This window comes from Plecotus auritus (assembly GCF_963455305.1).
Source record: "Plecotus auritus genome assembly, chromosome: 1".
Classification (NCBI taxonomy): domain Eukaryota; kingdom Metazoa; phylum Chordata; class Mammalia; order Chiroptera; family Vespertilionidae; genus Plecotus; species Plecotus auritus.
Genome location: NC_137770.1, coordinates 58,566,361 through 58,593,671, shown reverse-complemented (window position 1 = coordinate 58,593,671; position 27,311 = coordinate 58,566,361). Strand labels below are relative to the sequence as shown.

Genomic DNA, 27,311 nt, shown 5'->3' with positions numbered 1-27,311 from the left:
TTATTCAGGACAATTATGTATTTACTGATTTTCTGCCTGCTTCAACTATCAATTACTGAAAGAGGGGTGTTGAAGTCTCCAAATATATTAGTGGATTTATTTATATCTTTTTACTTTCCTATTAGGTTTTGTCTCATGCATTTTGATACTCATTTTTAGGTGCATACACATTAAAGATTATTTTTTTAATTTCTTTATTGATTAAGGTGTTACATATGTTAGATTATTATGTTTTCTTGGAGAATTGACCTCTTTGTCCCTAATAATTTTCCTTGTTCTGAGGTCAGCTTTATTTAAAATTAACATACTTAATCCAGCTTTCTTTTGATTAGCGTTAGTATGGTGTGCTTTTCTCTGTCACTTGACTTTCATTTTAATAAGTTATTTTTAATGTTTAAACAATTTTATGTATTTCACATACCTAAAACTCACCCATATGAAGTGTACTATTTTTTGGCTTTTAGTATATTCATAGAGTTTTGCAACATCATCACAATCAATTTCAGAACATTTTCACTAACTCCCATTTCTCTCTTTACTGTCTTCCAGGCACAGTCCTAAGCACAATTCGTTTACTCCTCATATTAATTGTGAAAGGGCACTATTTTCACTCCCGTTTTACAGATGAAGTACTCGAGTTAACAGAATGCTTTGTCCAAGATTAACTACACGGTGACTGAGCAGCACAATCAGGACAGCACCTGAGGCCTACCGACTTGAGAGTCTGAGCTCTGACGCATGCTATGGATAATTGTGAGCAATCAGAACTTAGAATTCCTCTGAAGAGTTCATTTAAAACTAAACAGGGGGAGGTCGGATTGGCCACTAACTTGGGAAAAGCACAACAGAGTAGGGGCTTTACTGTCTTGCTTCGACTGAGAATTAGAAATGCACCTGCCTTCTCCGGTTGAAACCCTTCCGTGCCAACGTAAGAGTTTATATGTCCAAGCAGCACATTGGCTTCTTAGGTTCCCGGGGCAGCCTTAGGTTACCGTTAACGTGCACCGCGCTGAGGGGCAGAGAGGTCGAGGTCCCCGCCCCGCCCCGCCCCGCCCCGCCCTCGCGGAGTCAGCGCCCTCGGCGTGAGGATGCCCGAGATAAGGCAACTCTCGCGGGAAGCTACTCTGTTGCCTCGGTAACGGCGTCGTGGTGGCGAAAGATGGCAGGGCGAGGTCGTGGCGTGAGGGTCCGTTCAACCCCAGACTCCTGGGTCGCGTACAGGTTCGGGCGGGCTAGAGGACGCCGAGCCTCTTTTAACTCTGGGTCTGAACCTCTCGGTCTCTTTTACAGAGACGGACAGGGACTCCACTCCCGCCCCGCGTTCAGCAACCTGCTACGCCGCGACGGGACTTCCTCGCCAAGGAGGAAGAATATAAGTAAGAAATTTGGCGGTTCAGCTTTTCTTTCTTTCTTTCACCTAAGTGAGGCTGCTTACAAGGACTTTTGCTGGTGACTGGAGCGTTGAGACAGCTCACTGCCCAGCATTCTCTTCCATCTTTTTAACTTGAGTTCGCCAACGTCCAATAAAGGTGTTTGAGCGAAATTTTAATTCAAGCAAACATGTTCGTCAATGAGACGATACTGCTAGATGTGGTTTGGATAGCCGGAATTGCCACCAATAGCTCCGTTTATAGTTTAAGGAATTCCGTTTAATTCCAATTTCCTGTAGTTTACGTATGTAAATATCTTTTAGGCTTGGTTTCTAAATGGAAAGCCTGTTTCTCAGGGCATTTGGAATTTTCTTGTCCACATTTGGTGGAGTTGGGAGAAGGATTTCATTTATTTATCAGCGGAACGTAATGACAAACGATCCTGACAACATGTGTTTTCATTCTCAGACGATTTCGCTCTTCATTCCCCAGTTTTCACACAGATGCCAAGAATAATCTTTTAATTTGATCATGTCATTCCCGTCCCTAAATTTTTGCAATGATTTCATGTTGCACTTCGAAAGCTCCGTCAGATCTGATGTCAGCCTCTTGTTTGGCCTTGTGCTCTCTCCTTTTTGCGACCACACTTCAGCCTAACTGGCCTTTTAGTTCCTCACCTTTTTCCTGGAGGACCGCCACACGTGTTTCCTACCCGTAACGCTCAGAGTGGCCTTCCTTCACTATGCTAAGTAGGCACCTCTATTCTTCCCTTTTTTCTTTATTGTCTTATTAATTTTTCTTTGCGTTCCCATAAACTCATTTGTTACTTTACTTTTTGTCTTTCCTCCACTGGATGATGAGTTCCACAAGGTCTGAGACCATGTTTTTACTTACCATTGTATACTAATATACCCTTAAAACATCAACAAAAATTATATTTTAACAATTCACTTTCTTTTTAAAGTAACTAATTTGATATAAACTTTGGAACACATTTTGACAGTTCTTTAAACAGTTAAGCAGAGTTACCATGTAGTTTGTACAAAGCATATTTAAAGTTAAAACTGACATGTACCCTCTTTAGATGAACAAAACACATACCATTTGCCATATAGCATGTAGGAACATAATCATCCCTCTCTATTTGATGAAATGGGTCTGTTATTCCAGTTTAAGAGTGTACTTAAGCAACTGACCTGTTGTCCATATACAATACAGTTATTTTCATCACTATACACCAGATAGCACTAAATACCTAATTTGATTAGATCAAGTCATTTGTTTATTTAAGGGTATGTTTTGCACCTGGCTCTGGCTGTCATTAGGGATATGGTCCAACTTAAAGGCAGACTGTTCTATTTTAGCAAAAGTTGTTTTTTGTTAAAGATGCCCAGGTCTGTTACCTGTACTCTGCAGTTGCAAATCTGAGACGTTTCAACAGAGTAGTTCCCAAGTTCTGACTAAAGCTTGTAGGTCACTTCTGCACCACGGAGAAAAGTAAACTGGCCTTTTATTTTATTTTATTTAATTTTATTTATTTATTTTATTTTACTTATTTTATTATTGTGGTAAAATTAGTATTCAGCATTATATATATACACTGAGTGGCCAGGTTATTATGATCTCTGAATGCATAATAATCTGGCCACTCAGTGTATATCCTATATAATAAAAGGCTAATATGCAAATTGTTCCCTCAAACCGGAGTTCGACCAGCAGGCAGACCGGCCAACCACCCATGTCCCCTCCCCCTGGCCAGGCTGGCTGGACCCCACCCATGCACGAATTCATGCACCGGGCCTCTAATATATATATATATATATATATATATATATATATATACACACACACACACACACACACACACACACACACACACACACGTGCGCACGCGCACGCTGAGTGGCCAGATTATCATGCATTCAGAGATCATAATAATCTGGCTACTTAGTGTATATTTCAGGTGTCCAACATTATAATTCAATATTTGTATATACTACATAGTAATCACTACTATGTCTTAATTACGCCCCTCTCAACCTCTGCCCCTCTGGTACCTGCCAGTCTGTTCTTTGCATCTTTGAATTTGTTTGTTGGTTTTTGTAGTTGTTGTTTTAGAAGATTCCACATATAAGTGAAATCATATGGTATTTGTCTTTGGACATTCTGATAGGCAAGAATATGAGTTCATAACACAATATTTTGACCACATGTTGTTTTGCTTTTAAGCATATTGTGATGTCTTTTCAATTACCTGAACACAGGACTTCCCAGGGATTTCAATACAGAATTGAAGGAAATAATCACTATCTAATAAGAGGATAGACTAAGGAACATGCTGATCATTGAAGTCAGTAGATTTTCCAAGCTTCATGTGTATATCATAAAACCAGAGAGCTATAGAACAAGATTATGTGACATCTGTTTTAATTGGTCTTGATAACTGGTAGGACAAGCCTCCCCACACACCCCCACCTGCCCAACCCCCTGCCTGTAAATGGCAGTTACATTGTATTTATAGATTAACTAGAGGCCCAGTGCATGAAAATTCATGAACTGGAGTGGGGGTCCCTCAGCCCAGCCTGCCCCCTCTCACAGTCCGGGAGCCCTCAGGGGCAGGAGGTGACCCGGCAATCAGGGGAAGGCGACGCCCCCATCGCACCTCTGCTGCTGCCACTGCCAACAGCGCAAGCCTTGGCCGGCCCTGGTTACCTGAGCCTTGGGCAGCCCTGGGCAGCTGGGCAGCTGCCATCCAAGGCTTGCCTGTGCTTCAGGCTGGCCCTGGGTGGCTGGGGAACTGAGAGGACTGGGTGCTGCCATCTTGTGGCTGTGGGTGCCTCCGTCTTTGAGGGCGTGGCAGTCAATTAGCATATTCCCTCCTTATTGGCTGTGGGCACCGCCATCTTTATGAGGGCATGATGGTAAATTAGCATATTCCCTCTTTATTAGATAGGATTTGCAGAGAACAGATATATTTATGCTATTGAATCTTTCCTTCCACAAATATGGTACACCTCCAGTTACACATGGGTGTTTGGGTGTCCTTTACTATTATCCTAATATATAAAAATCCAGTGTCCGTAACGACCGAAGGCTCGACTGACTGGAAGTCAGTCCTGCAGTCAGTGCTGGGTTGCCATGGTGACCCAGCAATGACTGCCACTGCTGCGGGCACAGTGACCCACACTGACTGCCAAGGGGGCTGCGGATCAGGCCTGGAGAGAGAAGCAGGGTCTGATCCGTAGCCTCCGTGGCAGCTGTTGATCAGCCCTTGCCTCTCTCTCTCTCTGTGGGCCTGGCCAGCAGCCACGTCTCTCTTTTTCTCCGGGCCTCGGCGGGCGCTGCTGATCAGCCCTGCCTCTCTGATCAGGCCTGGAGATAGGCCCAGGGACACTGACTGGCATAGAAACTAACCAGTCAGAACCAAATCTGGGTGATCTGTGAGGAGCCAGTGGCTGCCTAGGAGGCAGAGATTTTGGTGCTGACTGGCATAGAAACCAACCAATCAGAACTAAATCTGGGTGAACTGTGAGGAGCCAATGGCTGCCTAGGAGGTGGAGCTTTTGACGTTGGCTGACATAGAAACCGACCAATCAGAACAAAATCTGGGTGAACTGTGAGAAGCCAATGGCTGCCTAGGAGGTTGAGCTTTTGATGTTGGCTGACATAGAAACCGACCAATCAGAACAAAATCTGGGTGAACTGTGAGAAGCCAATGGCTGCCTAGGAGGTGTAGCTTTTGATGCTGACTGACATAGAAACCAACCAATCAGAACCTGATATGGGTGAGTTAGGAAGGCAGAAAATAAGGTGGGGCTGAGGAGGCATTTAAGGGCAACAGCTGTTTGGTGTAAAGTGTCCATAATATTACATCACCATTTTTTTCTACTAGCTGTATTGGTTTCTTAGAGATGTACTAAAATCAATTATAACTATAATTGAAAAATAATCTATAATAATAAAAGCGTAATATGCTAATTAGACTGGACGTCATTCCAGATGTCATTCTGGATGTCCTTCCAAACGAAGCCGGGGCTGGAGGGAAGCTTGGGTCTCAGGTGCCTGCTGGCACCTAGAGCAAAGCCCAGGTCCTGGATGTTTGCCGGCAGCTGGAGGGAAGCCGGTGCCGGCAGATGGGGGAAGGAAGGCATACCCTTGCATGAATTTCGTGCATTGGGCCTCTAGTCCTATATAATAAAAGGGTAATATGCAAATAGACTGAACGGCAGAACGACTGGTCGCTATGACATGCACTGACCACCAGGGGGCAGACGCTCAATGCAGTAGCTGCCCCCTGGTGGTCAGTTCGCTCCCACAGAGGGAGTGCCACTCAGCCACAAGCTGGGCTTACCGATGGCGAGCGCAGCGGCCCGCCTCCATGGCAGTGCTAAGGATGTCCCAGTGTGGTTAAGCCGTCGGACATCCCCTGAGGGCTCCCAGACTGTGAAAGGGTGCAGGCCGGGCTGAGGGACCCACCCCCCCAGAGTGCACAAATGTCATGTGCCTCTAGTTATTCATATAATCGTGTCCATTTTTGTTTGGGGGATATATTATTTACTTAAATCCTCTAGATGAATTATTCCTTTCATTAGTACTTCATGTCTGTCATATCTTTTTTCATTCCTTTATATTCAAACTTTTTATGTCATTTAGCTTTAAGAGTACTAGTATCCCTTTTATATCATGTCTGATAATTTCTGCCTTCTAATAAGTGAATTTATTTATATTATTTTGCTTATTAAGTTGAAGTTGTTTTGGCTATCTTATGTTTTGTATTTACGATGCCTTTTCTTTAGTTCTTTTTTTTAAAATAAATCTTTATTGTTCAGATTATTACAGGTGTTCCTCTTTTTTTTTCCCCCATAGCTCCCCTCCACCTGATTCCCCACCCCACCCCATGCCCTTACCCCCCACCACTGTCTTCATCCATAGGTGTAAGATTTTTGTCCAATCTCTTCCCGCACCCCTTACACCCCCTTCCCCCTGAGAATTGTCAGTCCACTCCCTTTCTATGCCCCTGATTCTATTATATTCACCAGTCCATTCTGTTCTTCAGATTTTTTATTCACTTGATTTTTAGATTCACTTGTTGATAGATATGTATTAGTTGTTCATAATTTTTATCTTTACTTTTTTCTTCTTCTTCCTCTTCTTAAAGAATACCCTTCAGCATTTCATGTAATCCTGGTTTGGTGGTGATGAACTCTTTTAGCTTTTTCTTGTCTGTGAAGCTCTTTATCTGACCTTCATCTCTGAATGATAGCTTTGCTGGGTAGAGTAATCTTGGTTGTAGGTTCTTGCTGTTCATCACTTTGAATATTTCTTGCCACTCCCTTCTGGCCTGCATAGTTTCTGCTGAGAAATCAGCTGACAATCATATGGGTGCTCCCTTGTAGGTAACTAACTGTTTTTCTCTTGCTGCTTTCAAGATTCTCTCTTTGTCTTTTGCCCTTGGCATTTTAATTATGATGTGTCTTGGTGTGGTCCTCTTTGGATTCCTCTTGTACGGGGTTCTGTGCGCTTCCTGAACTTGTAAGTCTATTTCTTTCACCAGGTAGGGAAAGTTTTCTGTCATTATTTCTTCTAATAGGTTTTCAATATTTTGCTCTCTTTTTCTGGCACCCCAAAAATTCAGATGTTGGTATGCTTAAAGTTGTCCCAGAGGCTCCTTAGACTATCTTCATATTTTTGGATTCTTTTTTCTTTTTGTTTTTCTGGTTGGGTGTTTTTTGTTTTCTCATATTTCAGATCTTTGGTTTGATTCTTGGGGTACGTTGATCTACAGTTGAGTTTCTGTATATTCTTTATTTTAGAGAGTATATGCTTAATTTCTGATTGGTTCTTTTCCATTTTTTTGGCATTCTCATTAAGGTCCTTGAAGGTCTCACTAAGCTCCTCGGAGGTCTCATCAAGTTTCTCGGTGGTTTTTAGAAGATTCTTGAGTAACCTTATAAATGTGGTCTGAACTCTATGTCGTCCAGTAGTTTGCTTTCCTCCATTTCTTTCATTCGTGACATATTTCTTTGTCTCCGCATTTTGCTGCTTCCCTGTGTTGATGGAGTGGCTTTGTGTGGTAGGTGACCTATAGGGGCCAGTAGCTCAGCCTCCCCAATCACCTGAGGTGGACGCTCTTGGTACATCCTTTTCTGGGCTGAGTGCAAAGTCTTGGTGTAGTTAAGTCATTGCTGTTGGTACACTGGGAGGAATTGACCGCCAGGCCAATTGGCTGTGAGGACCCACTGTGTCTATAATGGAAGAACTGCTGCGCTGGAGACACGCTTATGGTGCAGGACTTGTTTCAGTGGGGCTTTGGTGCTCACTGAGTCTGCCTCTTGAATGTGTCAGTTATGTATGTGAGGAGTTGAAATCTGGTGTCTCACACTGACCACTAGGTACACTGGCTTCTGGATCTCCAATGGGGTGCAGGTCAGCTACTGTCTGAGGCCACCCAGCAGGAGCTACAGCGAGAACTACAGTTTTCTCATCTTTGCTTGGGGTTTGGAGGTTTTGGAGCTGTCTGACCCGGGCTGCAAGTTTGCTAGGTTAAGCTGCAATAGGGCAGGCCATTCATATGCTAAAGCCGCTGCTTGGAGCTTGGGTGGGTTTGTAGATTGTGCGGGGCAGGGGTCTCAGGGCATCACTAGGCTAGGGCGTGGCAAACAGCGATGGCTGCCAGTTAGCTGGCTCTGCGTCTCCGACCGTGTCCCCGTGTCCCATGCCCCAGCACAGTAAACAACTATTCCTGCGCGCAGCCCTGCAAGCAAGCCTCCCTCACTTTCCGACCCAATGGCAGACAGTCCAGCTTCTCCCTGTAGGAGTTTGGGTCCCCTGCGTCTCCCCAGAAACTGGAGTTCAGAGTAATCAGGGGCTTGTCTCCCTTCGGGTTGAAAAAAGCAGCGCTCCCAGTCACCCGTCACCAGCCTGATTCGCGCACCTCCGTACCTCAGCTTTTCAGTGCTTGTGCACCCCTCAATGCTCTTTTCTCTTTCCTTCTAGTTGTAGAACTTCCACTCAGCCAGCTTTCCCGTGTTTCTGGGTGATAGACGTTTTGTCTTTTAGTTGTAGTTTTGAAATCGTTGTGCGAGGCAGCAGTTTAGGTGTTTACGCCACCATCTTGGATCCTCCCTTCTTTAGTTCTTATGACTTCTGTTGGATTGAATGAGTTTATATTGTCTTCACTTTTCTTTTACTGGTGTGGAAAGACCTTGGACTGATTTAACTTGTTTTTTTTCTGCCTGTGAAGTTAGATATTGGATTATACTTTCCTTCCTCTTTGAATACCACTCTCTGTATTTTTATAGTCTTTACTAATTTAGATTTATCATTATGTTTTTAAATTTCTTGTTATGATTTTTTTCAAGTTCAATTTTCTTCTTCCTGAAGTGTAGACCCTTCATTACTTGTCTCTGTGAAAATTTGAGTCTTAAATTCTCCATTCTTTCCTGAAAAATTTCTTCCTTTGCACTTATTGTTCAAAGACAGTTTAGCTGAACATAGAATTCTAGATGGTCTATTTTTTCCCCACAGTTTAAAGAATATTCTCTTGGTCTTTGAAGTTCTGCAGTGTCACTATGATGTATACAGGTGTGGATTTGTTTTCTTAATTCTGCTTGAGATCCATCTTTCTTCACTTCTGGAAAATTCTCAGCATTATCTCTTCAAATATTGACATTCCCTCCTTTTCTGGGATTTCCTTCTGCACCTTCTATTAGGTAGATATAAATCTGTCTTTGTCATGCAGTCTGACTTTAGTGAATGTTAATCTCCCTTTTGTATTGTTATCTTTCTGTTTCTCTGTACCGCCTTGTAGGTGATTTCCTCATATCTGTCTTCTAGTTCACTTATTCCCTCTTCAGTGCATTCTGTCGTCCAGCTTATCCATTGAGTTTTTAATTTCAATGACTGTTTTCATTTTTGTAATTTCTGTTTGGTTCTTTTTGATATTCAGTGTTCTTTTGTAATGTCTAGTTCTTGCCAGATGGTTTCTATTCTTGCTTTGTTTTTTTGAAAAAAAAAAAAAAAAAAGAAAAGAAAAATGTTTATTTAATTGTTTTATTATCTTCAGTTCTTACACTTTTTTTTGTATCTGCTGATTATTCCTCTTTGTGACTTGGTTCTTTATGCAATTCTGTTATCTTTGTGAAGTCATCTTTAGCAGGGTTTACTTTCTGAGAGAGTTCTCTATGTTGTCAATGAGTAAATGTCCCTAAAGATGGTTTTGCATTTAGCCTAGAGTTTTGACTGGTTCTAGGCCAATTTTCTATATTACAGTTTTGGCATAGTCTCTATACCATCTTGGTAAGAAAAACTTGGACCACATTCCTGTATGCTCTTACTACTCACAAGAGATTCTTTTCCACCAATGGCTATAGTTTCATTTCCGTTCACCAAGGTTATGGGTTGTGTTTTTGTTTGTGTTTAATAGGTGTAGCTCTCCATGACTCCCACACGTGCATCATTTTTTAGCTGTTAAGCTCTTTTGTCTTCTGTTAATTGCTCTCACTTTTAGTTGCTGCTTTATTTTTGGTGCTAGTTTATTTTCCTGGCTTGAGTTTGAGCTTAGCAATATAGCCTTCATTACATTGCATCTATTGAACTTAGCAGTATAGCCTTCATTACATTATTTCCATGGGTTTGAACAGAATAAAAGCCTTCTGAATCATCTTGGTCTACTACATTTCCCAGGGGCTTCTAATGGTTCTTGTTAGGGAAATATGAAAACTCAGATAATGCCATCCTAAATGGAACTTTAAGCATTTATTAGTTATTTTTCTTTTAATTCATCCTAAGATGTAAAAATATTTTCTGAAACATTGGACTATTTTAAGAAGAGATATGTTACTGCTTTTTTTTTTGTTTGCAGAGGTGGGTGGTTGGTGTTGTGTTTTGTTTACTTCAGAATCACATATCAGAAAAAAAAACACAGCAAAGTATCTAATTTTTAAAAATTGCTCAACATATTTTCTTCATATAACTTCAAAAGATCCTAAACATTCCAGAAATTTTTAAATTCTATTTTAGTCTATGAATAGAATAAAAAAAGTTACATGCTTTTGAATGTGTTTATTATAGTGTTACTTACATTTATTTATTTATGTATGTATGTATATATGTTAATTCTCACCTGAGGATATTTTTCCCATTAATTTTTAGAGAGTGGAAGGGAGGGGAGAGACAGAAAGAGAACATCGATGTGAGAGAGACAAATTGGATTGGTTGCCTCCTGCATGCACCCTGTCTGAGGGGGTAGGAGGTGAGATCAAGCCTGCAACCTAGGCTCTATCCACTGAGCCAAACAAGCTAGGGCTATACTGTTACCTTTAAAAGTGAAAAAAAGGAACTTTAACTAACAATAGGAATAGATTAATATATACATTATGTTAACTTCAACTTATTAAAGTATTTCATATCCATTTAAGGCACTAATTATAAAGAGATAAACATATTTCTTCTGTTTGTTATGGGAAAACATAGTGCAAAATTGTGTATATACTATAGATGAAAAATAAAAAGTAATAGAATAAAAATGTCACAGCAACGCCAGAAGCCAAAGCAGGCTTCTCTCCCACCCTGCCCCTCCCCTGTCCCCAGGTGGAGTTCATCCCAAGATGATGAAGAGTGGCATTGAGTTGAACCCACCAGTTTATTCTTCCCAAATAAGGCATTACACCTGAAATGAGGGCCAGAGAGAAGACAAGAGTTACACTGTTTGAATTTCTACCATAAAAAAAGAGAAATCATGGGGAGTTGGAGATAAGTGTTCTAATCATTTAGTTAATTTTAGAATAAAAAGTCATGTTTGTTTTGGAATTTGTTGATTAGCTAAAGTATAGTTACTGAAATTTAATTACTTTTATTTTTGTTAGAATCTTCAGTATATTCCAATTAGTAAATTATTTTCTGCTTTTAGGCGTTTAAATGCAGAACTGGAGGCAAAAACAGCTGATCTCGTTCGACAAGCTGAGGAAGCAATAGTAAGTAAATGTTAGTAGTAATTCCATGTAAGTGCTAGTTTTTTTAAAAAAATTAATTTATAACGTGCATACAAAAAAGTACCCAAAGCATAAATTTTAAGTTCAATGAATTATGACAAATTGAACATGAATATATGTATAGGTAGGTAGGTGTGTGTATATATGCATGCATGTGATTTTTGTAAGCATATATTTTCTAAAAGCCACTGAAAGTGTTTTCCATTTAGATGTCTAATCATAAGAATATTAATATTTAATAAATTTCCCCACTATTTTAAGATTAATATTTGAGAATAGCTATGTAGAATTAACACTGGTAATTCTGTAAGGAAGGAAATAAAATTGTCTCTGGGCAAAAGCTGGATAAAGGATAACAATCATTAGATGGTAATTTACTTCTTATTCAGATGTAATTTGTTTCTTAAATTCTGCAGATGCCTATAACTTACATTCTTAGGGATAGACCATATCAGATTTATAGTTAGGAAAAATGTAGTGAGGTTATAACACTAGACAATGTAAGCATATTTTACCCCATTCTGGGTACCAATTGGTTATTCCTGCTTTAAGCATCCATCCTTATGCATCAGCATCCCCATTATGAAATGATAGTATGTAGTAGCATTCCTTAGAGGAATAAAGTGGCTGCTTTAAAAATAACCTTTTTTTTATAGTTCTTACTCTAATTATAATTCTTTCTTTTAAACCTCACCCTCCACCCCACTTTGGAGTTAATGGGTGCAGGAAAGAAGAGGTGATATTTTATTTTAAGGCCTTATACATACATATCCATCATTATTTGTTAGAGTAGAATAAGAAACTTAATTATATATATATATACTCTCTCTCTCTCTCTCTCTCTCTCTCTCTCTCTCTCTCTCTCTCTCTCTCTCTCTCTGCCCAGTGCACAAAATGTGTGCACTGAGGGGAGGGGGGGTCCCTCAGCCCAGCCTGCTGCCTCTCACATACTGGGAGCCCTCAGGGGAAGTCCTACTGAGGCAACCAGGCTGATCAGGGGAAGGCACCAGCCCCATCACCCCGCTGCTGCAGCCACTGCCAGTCACCACAGCCACCAAGGTGTTTTCATCAACACGGACTCCAGTCCCTTCACCGTGAAAAAATGACAACTTTCTTTAGGCATTTTCAAGATGTGTCTTTCATAGGATATGACATTTCTTTTTTTTTTATCCTCACCTGAGGATATGTTTCCATTGATTTTTAGAGAATGTGGAAGAGAAAGGGAAAGACAGAGAGAAACATCAAAGTGAGAGGAACACTTTGATTTGTTGCCTCCTGCATGAGCCCTGACCTGGGCCCCAGCCAGGGAGGAGCCTGCCCTTGATCAGAATCGAACCGGACCCTGTGGTCGGCAAGCCTAGGCATTATCCACTGAGCCAAACCGGCTAGGGCAGGATATGACATTTCTTAGCCCTCCAGCAGCGGACCTTCCTTTTTTTCTCCAGGAATGTGGTGGAAAAACCCTAGATCACCTTTTTGGATTCTTATACCCAAGTTACTAAGAATATTACCAGTGGTAAACAGGGAGCTTAGCCAATGAGCAGTCAGAAAAGGTATTTCCTCTGTAGTAGTTCACACCAATCGCCTCTGATCTCTGGCTCTGCCCCTGCCAAGGCCTAAAGCCTCCTGGCCTGGGCAGGGGCCCCCCAGCTCCCTGTGATCACTGGCTCCGTCCCTGCCCAGGCCCCAAGCCTCTGGCCAGGGCTTGGGGCCTGGACAGGGGACCCCCAGCTCCCTCCGATCGCCTGATTGCCCGGCTCCACCCCTGCCCAGGTCCCAAGCTTCTGGCCAGGGCTTGGGGCCTGGACAGGGGACCCACTGCTCCCTCGGATTGCCTGATCACCCGGCTCCGCCCCTGCCCAGGAGCCCCCTGGCTCAGGCCCTTCCCAGGTTTCTCAGGATCCACAGGGGCCTACCTCGGAGTGACCTGGGTGCTGAGAAAGTTCCCGGGACCCAGGCTGCTGGGCACCTATGTATGCAAATTAACCTCCATCTTTGTTGGGTTAATTTGCATACTCACTCTGATTGGCTGTGGGCGTAGCAGAGGTACGGTCAATTTACATGTTTGTCTATTATTAGGTATGATATTTTCAGGTAATACATTTTTATAATGGATGCAGATTTGCTAGTTGCATTTGTAACTAAATATTTATTTAAAAAGAAATATTTTTATTACATCTTTTAGTTTTGCCAGTGTCTGAAGAGTCAGAAAATGCTTGAAAAAGAAATCCAAAGTTATGGTAGAATGAGGGATTCATTATGTTCTGCTTCAAGAGCCCTCTAATAAGGATCTTGTAATTTATTTATTTAAAAAAAGAGTAGAGTAGAAAACTGGGAAGGGGTGGGAAAGAGGAGAGGGCATTCCTGCCCCCACAGAAACTGATAGATATAATTATTGTCACAATAAAGGTTTGTTTGCTCACTTTTATTTCTTGATATATCTTTGCCAAAAGATTTTACTCTTAGTGCTTCTTTTTTAGCCTTTTCATGGTATTCTTAACATTGAAGTTCTGTGTTATTTGCGACAAATTTTTCTACCCATCTAATGGATTTATGTTTTCATTTCTTGTGAGTATAATTTCCTTTGCATATTACACAAAATGGAAGATTCTAATGTAGTGTGGGGGCACGAGTTGGATAAGATCATATAAAGGCATTGACACACTAACATTTTCCCCTTAGAATTGACTTTCTTAACCCAGAATGGATGAAAGGTGAAACTACATTGTTACAGACCTTATTTTCATACCATGTTCTTTAGAATTCTGTGCCTGAATTTCGTGGAAGCTGTGGACAAATCTCAAATGATTAATAATAAAAAAGGCACTGAATAAATTCTACTTTTGTTCATTTTTTTTCCCTATGTGACTTATCTTTATTCATTTAACTAGAGAGATCAGCAAGAAGTACGATCTCAGCCTATTTCAACACAAATTAAATCATATGAAGATGATGGTGATTACAATTTAAGGTAAGTGACTTAAATTCTCAAACACCTTTTTTAAAACTGGGTAAATGCTTTAAGGTTGTTTTTACTTTTAAGATCTAATCAACATATAACATACTAGTTTCAGGTATACAGCAATTATTTGATATTTATGTATTGTGAAGTAGTCATCATAATGAGTCTAGTTAACAACCATCATATATCTGGCTACAGAATTTTTTTGTTATAATGAGAACTTTGAAGATCTACTTTCTTAGCAACTTTCAAATAATGCAGTACAATATTATTAACTACTAGAGGCCCAGTGCATGAAAATTCATGCACTGGAGAGGGGGTCCCTCAGCCCGGCCTGCCCCCTCTCACAGTCTGGGAGCCCTCTGGTGGGAGGTGACCCAGCAATCAGGGCAAGGTGATGCCCCCATCACACCTCTGCTGCTGCCACTGCCGGCAGCGCAAGCCTTGGCTGGCCCTGGTTACCTGAGCCTCGGGGAGCCCTGGGCAGCTGCCATCTGAGGCTTGCCTGCGCCTCAGGCCGGCCCTGGCCAGCTGGGGGGCTGAGGGGCCTGGGGGACTCTGAAGGCAGGCGCACGGTGGGGCTAAGGGGACTGGGCGTCACCATCTTGTGGCTGTGGGCACCGCCATCTTTGAGGGCGTGGCAGTCAATTAGCATATTCCCTCCTTATTGACTGTTGGTGCTGCCATCTTTGAGGGCATGGTAGTCGATTAGCATATTCCCTCCTTATTGGCTGTGGGCGCCGCCATTTTGTGACAGCGAGAGGGTCAATTAGCATATTCCCTCTTTATTAGATAGAATAGTCATTCTGTACATTACATTCCCATGACTTATTTATTTTATAACTGAAATTTTGTACCTTTTGATTTCCTTCACCCATTTCCCCCACCCACACCACCTACCCCCAGTCCTCAGCCTCTGGCAACTACCAGTCTGTTCTCTGTATCTATGAGTTGTTTTTTGTTTGTTTTTTTTCAGTTCCACATATACATGAGATCATACAATATTTGTCTTTTTATGTCTAACTTATTCACTTAGTGTAATGGCATCAAGGGCCATCCACGATATGGCAAATGGGTCTTCTTAATGGCAGAATAATATTCCATTGTATTTGTATACCACAGTTTCTTTATTCATTCATCTGACAATGGACATTCAGGTTGTTTCCACATCTGGGCTATTGTAAATAATGTTGCAGTGAACATACATCTTTTTGGGTGTGTTTTTGTTTTCTTCAGATAAATACCCAGAAGTCGAATTGTTCTCTTTTCAGTTTTTTTGAGGAACCTCCACGCTGTTTTCCATAGTGGCTACACCAGTTTGCATTCCAACCAACAATGCACAAGGGTTCCCTTTTCTCCACATCCTCACCAGCATTTATAATAACCATTCTAACAAGTGTGAAGTGCTATCTCATTGTAGTTTTGATTTTCATTTCCTTTATGGTTAGTGATGTTGAGTACCTTTTCATGTACCTATTGGCCATCTGTATGTCTTCTTTGGAAAATGTTTGTTCAGATCCTCTCCCCATTTTTTAGTTGAACTATACTGCTTTGATTTTCCTTGCTTTGAGAGTAAGCTGTTTTGGACCTCAAAAATTGAGATAAAATTTAGAAAATCTTTGAGGAACAAAAGCCTATTAAAGTTCAACCTTGAGGTAAAGATTAGACTAAAGGTGTGGTTTTCACAACTATGGGTAACATTTTTCCAGTGGTTCTTCAGGGCAAAGATCATATTAAATGGCACCTAGTGAAACTTTCCAATTGGATAAAATGACTCGGGGCAAAGATCTAACTATAGCTATAGTCTCCCCATAGAAGCTTGATAACCTCAAAACAACCCATTTTAAAATTGGAGTGGGGAGAAGGAGAAAGAGGGAGAGGTGGGGGAGGTGTTCAGGGTAAAGAAATACAGCCTTGGAAAGCATTGTGGGTGTGTTAATGGCACATTAAACTCACTGGAATCAAATAAGTAAGAAATTCACTAGTTTTTGAGAGTTATACCAGCAAAGAAACTTTGAGTGATGGACCTAAACTATTACTGTTTAAATCTTAAAATAGCTATCTGTCCTCCCATTCTTCTAAGATAAAGAAGCAGACAGTGAGAGTTGCACAGCCCTAATTTAGGGTATAGTATTTAAACACCTTAGAGAACTTAGAAACAAAAAAGAACTGTATTTAAGCGGCAGTATGTTTGGCTATACTTGAAATATTGGGACATTATTCAGGTACTCAAAAATAATTATTGCATATGACCCAGAAATTCCCCTCTAGATATTTAACCAAAAGAACTGAAGACATGTTTCCAAGCAAAAACTTGTATTCAAATGTTTCTAGCAGTTTTATTCATAATTGCCAAAACCTGGGAACAACTCAGTATCCTCAAGTGGAGAATGGATAAACAAATCATGGTATATCCACACAATGGAATACTACTTGGCAATAATAATGAACTACTGATACTGCAGCAATATAGATGCTAAGTGGAAGAAGCCTGACCAAAAAATGTATAGATTTTATGATTCCATTTATTTGATGTTCTGGAAAGTAGTTATATGGAGCTCGGTGGAAGGAGAAGATTAATTACAAAGGGGCACAAGAGAATTTTTTGTGGTGATGGAAGTATTTTTTTTATCTTGGTTGTTGTATGCTTACATGACCATATAAGTTTGTTCAAATGTATAGAACTATATGCCTAAAAAAGGTGTATTTTACTATATGTAAATTATCTCAATAAACTTGAAAAAAATAAATTTTGGACACCATTAGTGCCAGGTCTAGTTACAGTGGTACAATGGTGAGCAAACAGACCAGGTTCTCCTTCCAAGGAGTTAATGCCTAGTGTGTTGCTTTTTAATTACACAAATTTTCCAAAAAAATTTTACATCATCATTTGATGCCATGAAACTACTTATCCTTATTACATGTATTGCTTTGATATTTTGTGGAAAGTGATGTTTAATAGTAATCAAAATTTCAAACTTTAGATTACAAATAAGATTGGGCAAGGCTTTTATTTGATAAACTGGTTTCTGTTGAAGCAAGTGAGAGAATTTCATAAGCATAAAAATAAATCTGTTGATTTTCTTTCAATAAATTTTCCTTAAGTGCAGAATATTGATGACACCTTTGTTTACCTAGATCAGGTGGCTTTTAAAAAAAATTACTTTGTATGGCGTTTACCACATGAATGAAACATGGCACTAGACCAGGGGTGGGCAAACTTTTTGACTCGAGGGCCACAATGGGTTCTTAAACTGGACCGGAGGGCCGGAACAAAAGCATGGATGGAGTGTTTGTGTGAACTAATATAAATTCAAAGTAAAGGAGCGGAGGGGAGAGCAAGAGAACCCTCCGCTCTTTCAGCTACGTGTGCCGGATAGAACAGCCGAACGGGCCGGCGGGCCGTAGTTTGCCCACGGCTGCACTAGACTATTAGTAGGGAATTGCTGATTATGGGAGGTAATTAATTCTGTAAAGAAACAGTCTATTTCAACTTGGAACAATGATAATTTAGCTAAATTATTATAGTCAGGCAGTATATCCTATATACTAAAAGTGTAATACGGAAATCGACCAAATGGCCAAACAGTGGGGCGACCATCCGGGACCACACTGCGACACCCACTGGTACTAGGCCAGCCAACGCGGGTGCAATGTGATTGGTCGGGGCCTGGCCATCACCCCATGATCACCCTGCAGAGGGAGGCCCAGGCCACTGACTGGCAGGCTGTGGCGGGTGGGTGGGGCCTCCCTCTGTGAGGGAAGCCCAGGTCCCAGGTGCCGGCAGCCAGAGGGAAGCCTGGGTCCCAGGTGTGGAGGGAAGCTGGTGCTGGCAGCCGGGGGAAGGAAGGCCTACTCTTACACTAATTTCATGCATCAGGACTCTAGTATTGTAATAAATCTTCAGCATCCAAGGTTACTCTGCCAAACTGTGTGCTAGGGAAACCAGAATTTATTTCCTAAAAGTATAGCGTACATACAGTCTGCTGGAAGCAAAGCTTACTATCAAATCATTTCAATTATATTACACACAAAACTTTCCTAGAGATATTTAACAAAAATAATCAGAATGTCACAATTTTTAATTCATTTTTTTATGGAAATAATGCTAGCAAAGTAATAGTGCTTTGCTAAAACTGATGGAGACAGATAAATGTCTTTTTGCTGATATGTATTTGTATGTGGTGGGGATGGGGAGGTGGAAGATGCAAACAATATAAAGAAATGACAAATAATAATTTAAAATGACGGTGGTTAAAGAGGACACTTAAAGTTTATATAGAATTTGGAACCATTTTTGTGTCATATGTCAGAATGATTTTTATTTTTTTGATTGTTTGATTTTAGAGAGAGAGGAGGGAAGAGATAGAGGAAAGGCATCAATTTATTGTTCTGTAATTAGTTCAATTGTTGGCATCTGATGGAAAGTAATTGTGCTTTTATGTTCTTTTGGGGGATATGATGGAGTTTTTCTCTTAATTTTTCATGGCAATGTGGTAGGTTTTCTGAAATACTAAAACATGTTGGAAATGATCTAGAAAATTGATCAGGCAAACTTTTCCAATGAACAGTCAGATCAATATTTTTGGATCTGTGGATTATACAGTCTTTGTCACAACTATTCGAATTTGCTGTTATAGTGTGAAAACATCTATAAATAATGTATAAATGAATGGACATGGGTGGATTCAACCTCTGGGCTGTAGTTTTCAGAGCCTCATAAACACTCATTCTTTTAAACTACATATATACTTTGAACTATGTATAATGCCAGGTGGGTACTAAACTTATTGGGGGAATCACTTATATAAATTTATATACACTATGATGTACACCTGAAACTAATCTACCTAATAAAAGAGTAACATGCTAATTGACCGTACCTTCGCAATGCCCACCAACCAATCAGGAGTGAGTATGCAAATCAACCCAACAAAGATGGTGGGTTGATTTGCATACACAGGCACTGAGCGGACGGGGTCGGGGCTGACAGCAGGTATGAGTGGTGGCTCCAGTGCCAGCTGTGGGTGCGAGCAGGGCCAGCACCAGCAGTGGGTGGAGTGGTGGTTCCGGTGCTGGCAGCGGGGTGAGCAGGGCCATCGCTGGCAGCGGGTGCGAGAGGTGGCTGCCGGCCCCGATCACCCTCAGGAGCAAGGGAAGGTGGAGAAGCCCTGAGGGGTGATCAGGGCTGGCAGCTGCTGCTTGCACCAACTGAAGGTGCTGAGCAATTGGGGCCGGCGGCAGCGGGTCTGAGCAGCGGCTCCTATGCCAGCAGCGGGTATGAGTGGGGTGGGCACCAGCAGCAGGTGCAAGCGCCGGGCGGGACCTTGGCATGCGGGAGCAAAGAATTTTCAGTAACCACCAGAGGCTCATCCCAATGACAACGACCGGCACCCCGCCTTGGTCTGACACCCCTGTCACCTGTTCCACCATCCCACTGTGGCTGATGCCCGCCATGTTCTGTGCTCTGCCGCTTGGTGGTCAGCACACGTCATAGCGACTGGTTGTTCAGTGGTTCTGCCATTTGGTCTATTTGCATATTAGGGTTTTATATATATTGATATTGAATGTCAACTGTAACTGGAAAAAAATTACAAATATATTTTGAAAATTTTGTGCATAAAGGCAAATCGTATTTTAAATATACTTTATTATACAATTAACAAAGATTTAGTGCCAATTTAAAAGTTTATATGCCATACTAGTGGCCCGGTGCACGAAATTCATGCACATTAAAAGGGGATTAATTAGAGGAAACAATTTAATATTGCTATTTGCCCTTTCTCTATAATAGAAGTGTCAGAGATGAAAGAAAATTAGTAAAATGTATATGAAAACCTTCCTCCTGTCAGAGTCTGGGGCACACCATGGGACCCAGAGTCAAGTCCCTGCCCACCCACATGTGCCTCAAAATCTTGTGAGACCCAGACCTGGCCGCCCCCCCCCCCCCCATTGGGATAGATCCAGACCTGGATAGTCCCACCCTTGTCAAGCCCCGCCAGGCAGGGAACATAGCCTCAGGTCCCATGGTCTGGTGCCAGGACGGGGGGCATGGCCTGAGGTCCCCCAGCCCAGACTGAGGTGGGGGGGTGTGCCTTGAGGTCCCCCGTCAAGCCCCACCAGGTGTGGGACATGGCCTGAGATCCCCTGTCAAGCCCCACTGGTTGGGGGCATGGCCTGAGGTCCCCCGTCAAGGCCTGCCAGGCGGGGGGGGGGGGGGGGCGCGGGGGCGCAGCCTCAGGTCCCCCAGCCCAGCACCGGGAGGGGGGAAGAGCCTCAGGTCCCCTGTCAAGCCCCATCGGCAGGGGGTTGCAGCCTCAGGTCCCCCCTGGGCGGGGGGCACGGCCTGAGTTCCCCCGACCCAGCACTGGGGGTGCACCTTGAGGTTTCCTGTCAAGCCCCGCCAGGCAGGGGAGTGCAGCCTCAGGTCCCCTGGCTCAGTGCTGGGGCAGGGGGTGCAGCCTGAAGTCCCCTGTCAAGCCCCACCTGGTGGGGGGCGTGGCCTGAGGTCCCCCAGCCTGGCCCTGGGGCCAGGGAGCAGCCTGAGGTCCCCTAGCCCAGCACCAGGATGGGAAGCGCACCTTGAGGTCCCCCGTCAAGCCCCACTGGGTGGGGGGTGTGGCCTGAGGCCCTCTGTCAAGCCCTGCCAGGTGGGGGGCATGGCCTGAGGTCCCCCAGCCTGGCGCTGGGGCAGGGGGAGCAGCCTGAGGTCCCTTAGCCCAGCACCAGTATGGGAAGCGCACCTTGAGGTCCCCTGTCAAGCCCTGCCGGTTGGGGGGCGTGGCCTGAGGTCCCCTGTCAAGCCCCACGGGGGCAGGGGAGGGCGTAGCCTCAGGTCCCTGCTGATTGCTTGTTAAGGCTCCTTATGGGAACTTGGCCTCAGCTGTGGGTGCAGCCATCTTTGTGATGGAGTGATGGTTAATTAGCATATTCCCTCTTTATTAGATAGGATACTATGCCAAGTACTAGGCATAGAGCAGTGAACAATGCACACATGATTACTGCCGTCATGAAGTTTACAGTGTAATGGGGAAAACAGACACTGACCAAGTATTTAAATGCATTAGACCAACGATAACATTGAGTGGGTGCACAATAAAAAAGCCCTGTGGTGAATCATTTTGTAAAATAGATAATCCCCATGTGTAACCAATAATCACGCCTTATTATTTGCTAGTTATTAAGATTTGTGCTACATTTTCCTTTAAAAATTGGCACTATAATATATCTTATCAAAGGGAGATTATTTCTTTTTAATCATTTTTTATTTTTCAGTTACAGTTGATACACAACATTACAAACATTAGTTTCAAATGTAAACCCCAGTGATTATACCTTCTAGAACTTACTAAGTGATTATCCCGATATATTTGTAACCATCTGACACCATACATAGTTATTAGAATACTAGAGGCCCGGTGCAGAATTCGTGCACAGGTGGGGTCCCGCCGGCCTGCCCCAATTGGGCTAACTTGGCTGGCCGGCGGGGGTGAGGGCACCTAGGAGGTTGGCCAGCTGGCCCCGCCCCTGATTGGGGTGGAGGTGGCCCCCTGGTTGAACTCCTGGTTGAACTCCCAGTTGAGGGGACAATTTGTATATTAGGCTTTTATTATACAGGATTATTGACTTTATTCCCTATGCTGTACTTTACATCCCCAAGACTATTCTGTAACAACCAATTTGTACTTCTTAGTCCATCTTTTTCCCCCCTTGTGCCCAGCCCCCCTCCCATCTGGTAACTGTAAAATGTTCTCTGTATTATGAGTCTTTCTATTCTGTTTATTTTGTTTTTGTTTTAGATTCAGTTGTTGATATGTATTTATTGCCATTTAATATTGTTCATTTTTTTTTTTTTCTTAAGAAAGACCCTTTACCATTTCATGTAATACTGGTTTGGTGGTAATGAACACCTTTAGCTTTTTCTTATCTGTGAAGCTATTTATATGTCCTTTGATTTTAAATGGTAGCTTTGCTGGGTAGAATAATCTTGGTCGTAGGTCCTTGCTTTTTATCACCTTGAATATTTCTTGCCCATCCCTTCTGGGCAGCAAAGGTTCTGTTGAGAAATCAGCTGACAGTTGTATGGGAGCTTCCTTGTAGGTAACTACCTGCTTTTAAGATTCTTTCTTTATCTTTCACCTTTGCATTTTAATTCTGATGTGTCTTGGTGTGGGCCTCTTTGAGTTCAGCTTTGGGACTCTGCGATTTCTGGACTTGCATGTCTGGTCCCTTCACCAGCTTAGGGAACTTTTCTGTCTTTTTTTCTTCAAGTAGGTTTTCAATTTCTTGCTCTCTCTCTTCTCCTTTTGGCACCCCCATGATTCCAGTGTTGGTACAGTGAAGTTGTCCCAGAGGCTCCTTTACTTTTTTGGATTTTTGCTGTTCTAATTGGGGTTTTTTGTTTCCTTATATTCCTCTGCTTCATCCACTTTACTGGTGATTCCCTGTAATGTAGTCTTCATTTCATTTAGTGTGTATTCTTCATTTCTGAATGTGTATTCTTGTTTTTTAATTTTCTATCTTTGTTTTTGTTTCCTATCTCTTCTTTCTGAGTTCTTACTAAGTTCATTGAGCATACTTATAATCACTGTGTTGAACTCTGTATCTGATAGGTTGTCTCCATTTTGTTTAGTTCTTTTTCTGATGGGCTGTTCTGTTTTTCATTTGGGACATGTTTCTTTGTCTCCTCATTTTGGCTGCCTCTCTGTGTTTGTTTCTATGTATTAGATAGATCTGCTATTTCCCAGGCTTGGTAGAGTGACCTTATGTAGTAGATGTCCTGTAGGGTCTAATGGCATAGCCTCTCCATTCACTTGAGCTGGGCACTCCAGGTGTACACCCCCTGTGGGCTGTGTACACCCTTCTGTTGTAGTTAAGCCTTGATTGCTATTGGCATGTCAATGGGCGGGAGCTATCCCCAGGCCAGTTGGCTGCAGGGACTGGCTGTGACCGCCAACCACCATGGAGGATAGCTATGCTGGGGCCCACCCCACAGAGAAGGATTTACTTGAGTATGTCACTTGTGGAGGTGGTTGGGTGATGCTTCAATATGGTCTGAAGATGTTTACTGGGTGCACTGGCTCTGAGGTCTCCTGGGAGGTGTTGGCCAAGGTCATTTGCTGCCTGTGTTCTGCCTGGGGCCAGCCGGCATGAGCTACAAAGCGATCTGCAGATGGCTGCTCCTTGTGCTGGGCTTAGAGATGCCCTGGCAAGGCCAGCCTGTGAACCAAGGCCAGCTGCTGCTTGTGCTGGGCCTGGGGTCACTTAGCTAGAGGGATGGGGTACACTCAGGCCAGATGTTGCTTGTTAGAGAGATTTAATGGAAGTCTGAAGCATGAGCCACGATAGGCCATTTGTATGGGAAACCTACTGGAAACAGCTTGGATAGGCTCACAAGTTTGGGGGACAGGGTTTCAGGGAATCATCAGAGCAGGGTGAACAGTGTGACTTTTGAGACTCAGATAAGGCACTCACCTGCTGATTCTATGGCAGGGGTGTCAGAAAAGGAACAGTGGCCTCTGTCAGCACTTAAACATTTTTAAAAATTTTATGGATTGATTTTAGGCGGGGGGAGAGAGAATGAGAGAGAGAAAGAAACATTGATTTGTTGTTCCACTTATTTATGCATCATCCATTGGTTGATGCTTATACTAGTGTGTGCCCTGGGGATGGAACCTGGAACCTTGGTAAATCAGACATCATCTAATCACTGAGCTACCCAGCCAGGGCTCTGCCAGCACTTTTATCTGACAGAAAGCTGTCCACCCACAGCTTTCACCTTGATGCCACACAATCCATTTCCTCCCTGTATGCCCCTGGTTCCTTTCAATCTGTTGCCCCAGTGCTGGACCTCAGAGGGAGTGAGTTGAGTAAGTCTGCACATGGGTCCTTGTAAAGGAACTGCCTGGGACTCCAGCAGCCCTTGGTCTTACTCAGCCATGCTGGCTTTGTTGTGTTTTGTTTTTAAAGATTTTCTTACTGATTTTCAGAGAGAGAGGAAGGGAGAGAGAGAAAGAGAAACATCAATGTGAGAGAGAAACATTGATCAGCTGCTTCCTGCAGGCTCCCTACCAGGGACTGAACCCACAACCTGGGCATGTTCACTTACTAGGAATCAAATCAGCAACCTTTAGGTGCATGGGACCATGCCCAGCTAACTGAGCCACACTGGCCAGAGATTCTTGTTGGTTTTTATAGTCAGAAGTTAGGGAGACTTCTCTTGGCACTGGAACCCTGGGTTGGGAGGACCTGGTGTGGGGCTGGGACCCCTCACTCCTCAGGAGGGACCTTCACAGCTGAGATTTCCCTCCCAGTTTTTATCACCACATGTAGGTGTGGGACCAGCCCATTCCACATCTCCACTCCCCACCTGCTAGTCTCGATGAGGCTTCTTTAAATTTGATGAGGACTTACATTCAGCTAGATTTCAGGTGGTTCAGAATGATGGTTGTTCTGTAGTTTAGTTGTAATTTTGATGTGGTTGTGGGAGAATTCAAGTACAGTATTTTTAAGGTGATTTATTCAACCAAACCACTTTGCTTGTTTGTGACACTCATGTTAAATAAATTAACACATGCATACCTAAAATTATAGCAAAGTCTACTTGATGTATGTTTTTTCCTTTCAAATATAGTTGCTGTTGAATTTTATTGGGTCTCAGCTTAATATCATCTATGTATTAATGTATGTTTATTTTTGGTCTCTAGAGGTCTATTATCTGAAGAGACAGTTAATCTATATTCAGAAACTCAGGTATGAAATCAAACTTTTTGTGAATATAATTACATGCTGTAAAATTTCGGTGTTTTTTTTAAGACTTTTCTTAGACAAAACAGAGAAGGGTATGACTAAGAATATAAGCTTGACACTCAGAAGAGATGTCTTCATGAAATTTTGCTCATAAAATAAATGAAATCCATTTTTGTCTCATAATTTCACTGAACAATTTGGAGCTACAATGGAAAAAATTCTAAGTGAAATGAGTCTGTACCCTAAGCATATTTTAGTTTTCTCTCTGAAGCCCAAATTTATAGATAGAAAATATGAAAAAGAAAAGTATTTATATACAAAGAGTGTATTTTTAAAAGGTTTATTCATTCATTTAAATATTTACATGTAGGAATCACTATTGTAGGTGCCAAGCTTACTGTGGACTGTAAATTCCCCACCCATGGGGATGTAGGTCTAAGTAACAGTATACATCAAGCATGTCAAACTCGCGGCCGGCCTCGAGTTTGACATGCTTGGTATACATGAAAGCCATCTGGGGAATAATCAGTAAGGGGAACTAAATTCTGTGAGTCAGAACATTCAGTTTAATGTTCCACCTGCTAGCTGAATATCCTTGAATCTTTGGGACTCATTTTCCTTGTCTTGGAATCTCTTGGTCCTAATATCATCTAGGTCTTTTCCAGCTATAGAATTCTGGGATTTTTTAAAAATACAGTTTGATTCATTTCATGAAAATAGCAATTCTTTTATGTAGCAAACCAACAAGTCTGAATTACTTACTTTAGCACATGATTAGAATCTTAACTAATCAGTTATTTAAATTTTTTTTTCATATAGCCAAAGAGCAAAAATGTTGATCCAGTAAACAAGGTTAAAAAAAAACTACACTCTGCAAATAAAGGAAAGAAAACAAATTCAAGGTATAGTACAATTTTAAAGGTATACTTTTTCCCTAAATTTTATAATTTACAGTAGTTTCATTCTTTTTAAAAAATATTTTTTATTGATTTTAGAAAGAGGAAGGGACAGGGAGAGAGAGAGAGAAACATTTACACTGAGAGAGAATCATTGATTGGCTGCCTCCTGCACGCCCCAAAATGGCGATAGAGCCTGCAACCTGGGCATGTGCCCTTGACTGGGAATCGAACTGTGACCTCCTGGTTCATAGGTCAATGAAAAACCACTGAGCTATGCTGGTCAGGACATTCTTAATTAGTAAGCTTTTTGTTTCTCCAGGTCTTTTTTACCACAAAATATACAAAATTACACTATATGTATCTGTCCACATTCAATAATTTAAAACATTTTCTATTCAGAAATGTCTTGCAGCAGTTAATTTTGTATTTTCCTAGAACTGTTAGAACCTAGATGTTATTTCCTGCCTACTTCTCGCAAGTAAACTAAATTGCATATACTTTTTGAGTATTTAACAGGGCACCATACCTTACTGTATTTATTGAGACTTAGAATGATTTGACTTACTCTAAGACTATAATATAATTTACATTCTATTGTTTTTTATGAAAAATAATTCAAGACTGTTCTTAGTATTTTACATATTAAAAATGGGGCCCACAAGGCTCTTTGGGTTGAAGACTTTCCAGAAAAGGAGGGTCATACCATGGGTTGACCCAATCAGCTTCTTATTCACAGTATTATTAAATTTATATGTCTATTACTTACCTAAACTCCTAATTTGGGAAAAATGTTTCTTAATTCTATGTCTTTTAACTGGCTAACCTTTTTATTTTTTTCAATAAAAGAAAAAATAGAGTGAAAGGATAGGAAGAAAAATCTTAAAATTGATTAGTTGAAGAAGAGAGAACACATATACTGGAAAGGTTATCTTATTTTTAGACTTCATGTTTAGTTTTATAAAGAAAAGGTTGCTTTTCAAAATAAAATTCAGAATCCTTTGCTTATGTGTCAAAAGTAAATCCAACTTTTTGGTCAACTTTGATCCTGGTTACAATCTGTTTTTTTAGGTTGAAAAAATGTTGAGTTTGAGCTAAGAAGTGTTTACTCTGTAATTCTTTCTCAAGAGATATTATTGTTTAGTGTTTGCAGAATTATGGCTAGAGTGCTATTATTTGTACAGATCTTCTCCAGTAGCATGTGAAATTAAAAGCCACAGGCTAGATTTGACGAAGGAGGCCAAGTTTAGTACTTTTATTTTTGACTAGAGGCCTGGTGCACAAAAATGCGTGCACTAAGTGGGGGGGAGGGGGGGTCCCTCAGTCTGGCCTGCGCCCTCTT

General features: G+C 41.8%; 1 protein-coding gene across 1 annotated transcript in view; it reads left to right on the top strand.

The window, feature by feature from the left end:
- Positions 1-1,152: 1,152 nt before the first annotated feature.
- Positions 1,153-27,311, top strand: part of TEX9 (testis expressed 9) — a 55,901-nt gene continuing 29,742 nt past the window's right edge. Inside the window, exons 1-6 of the mRNA XM_080682648.1 lie at positions 1,153-1,186; positions 1,291-1,376; positions 11,281-11,344; positions 14,254-14,333; positions 25,031-25,076; positions 25,893-25,975. Of these exons, the coding sequence (XP_080538774.1) occupies positions 1,160-1,186; positions 1,291-1,376; positions 11,281-11,344; positions 14,254-14,333; positions 25,031-25,076; positions 25,893-25,975 (386 nt within the window). The 5' untranslated portion in view covers positions 1,153-1,159. The remainder of the gene's footprint in view (positions 1,187-1,290; positions 1,377-11,280; positions 11,345-14,253; positions 14,334-25,030; positions 25,077-25,892; positions 25,976-27,311) is intronic.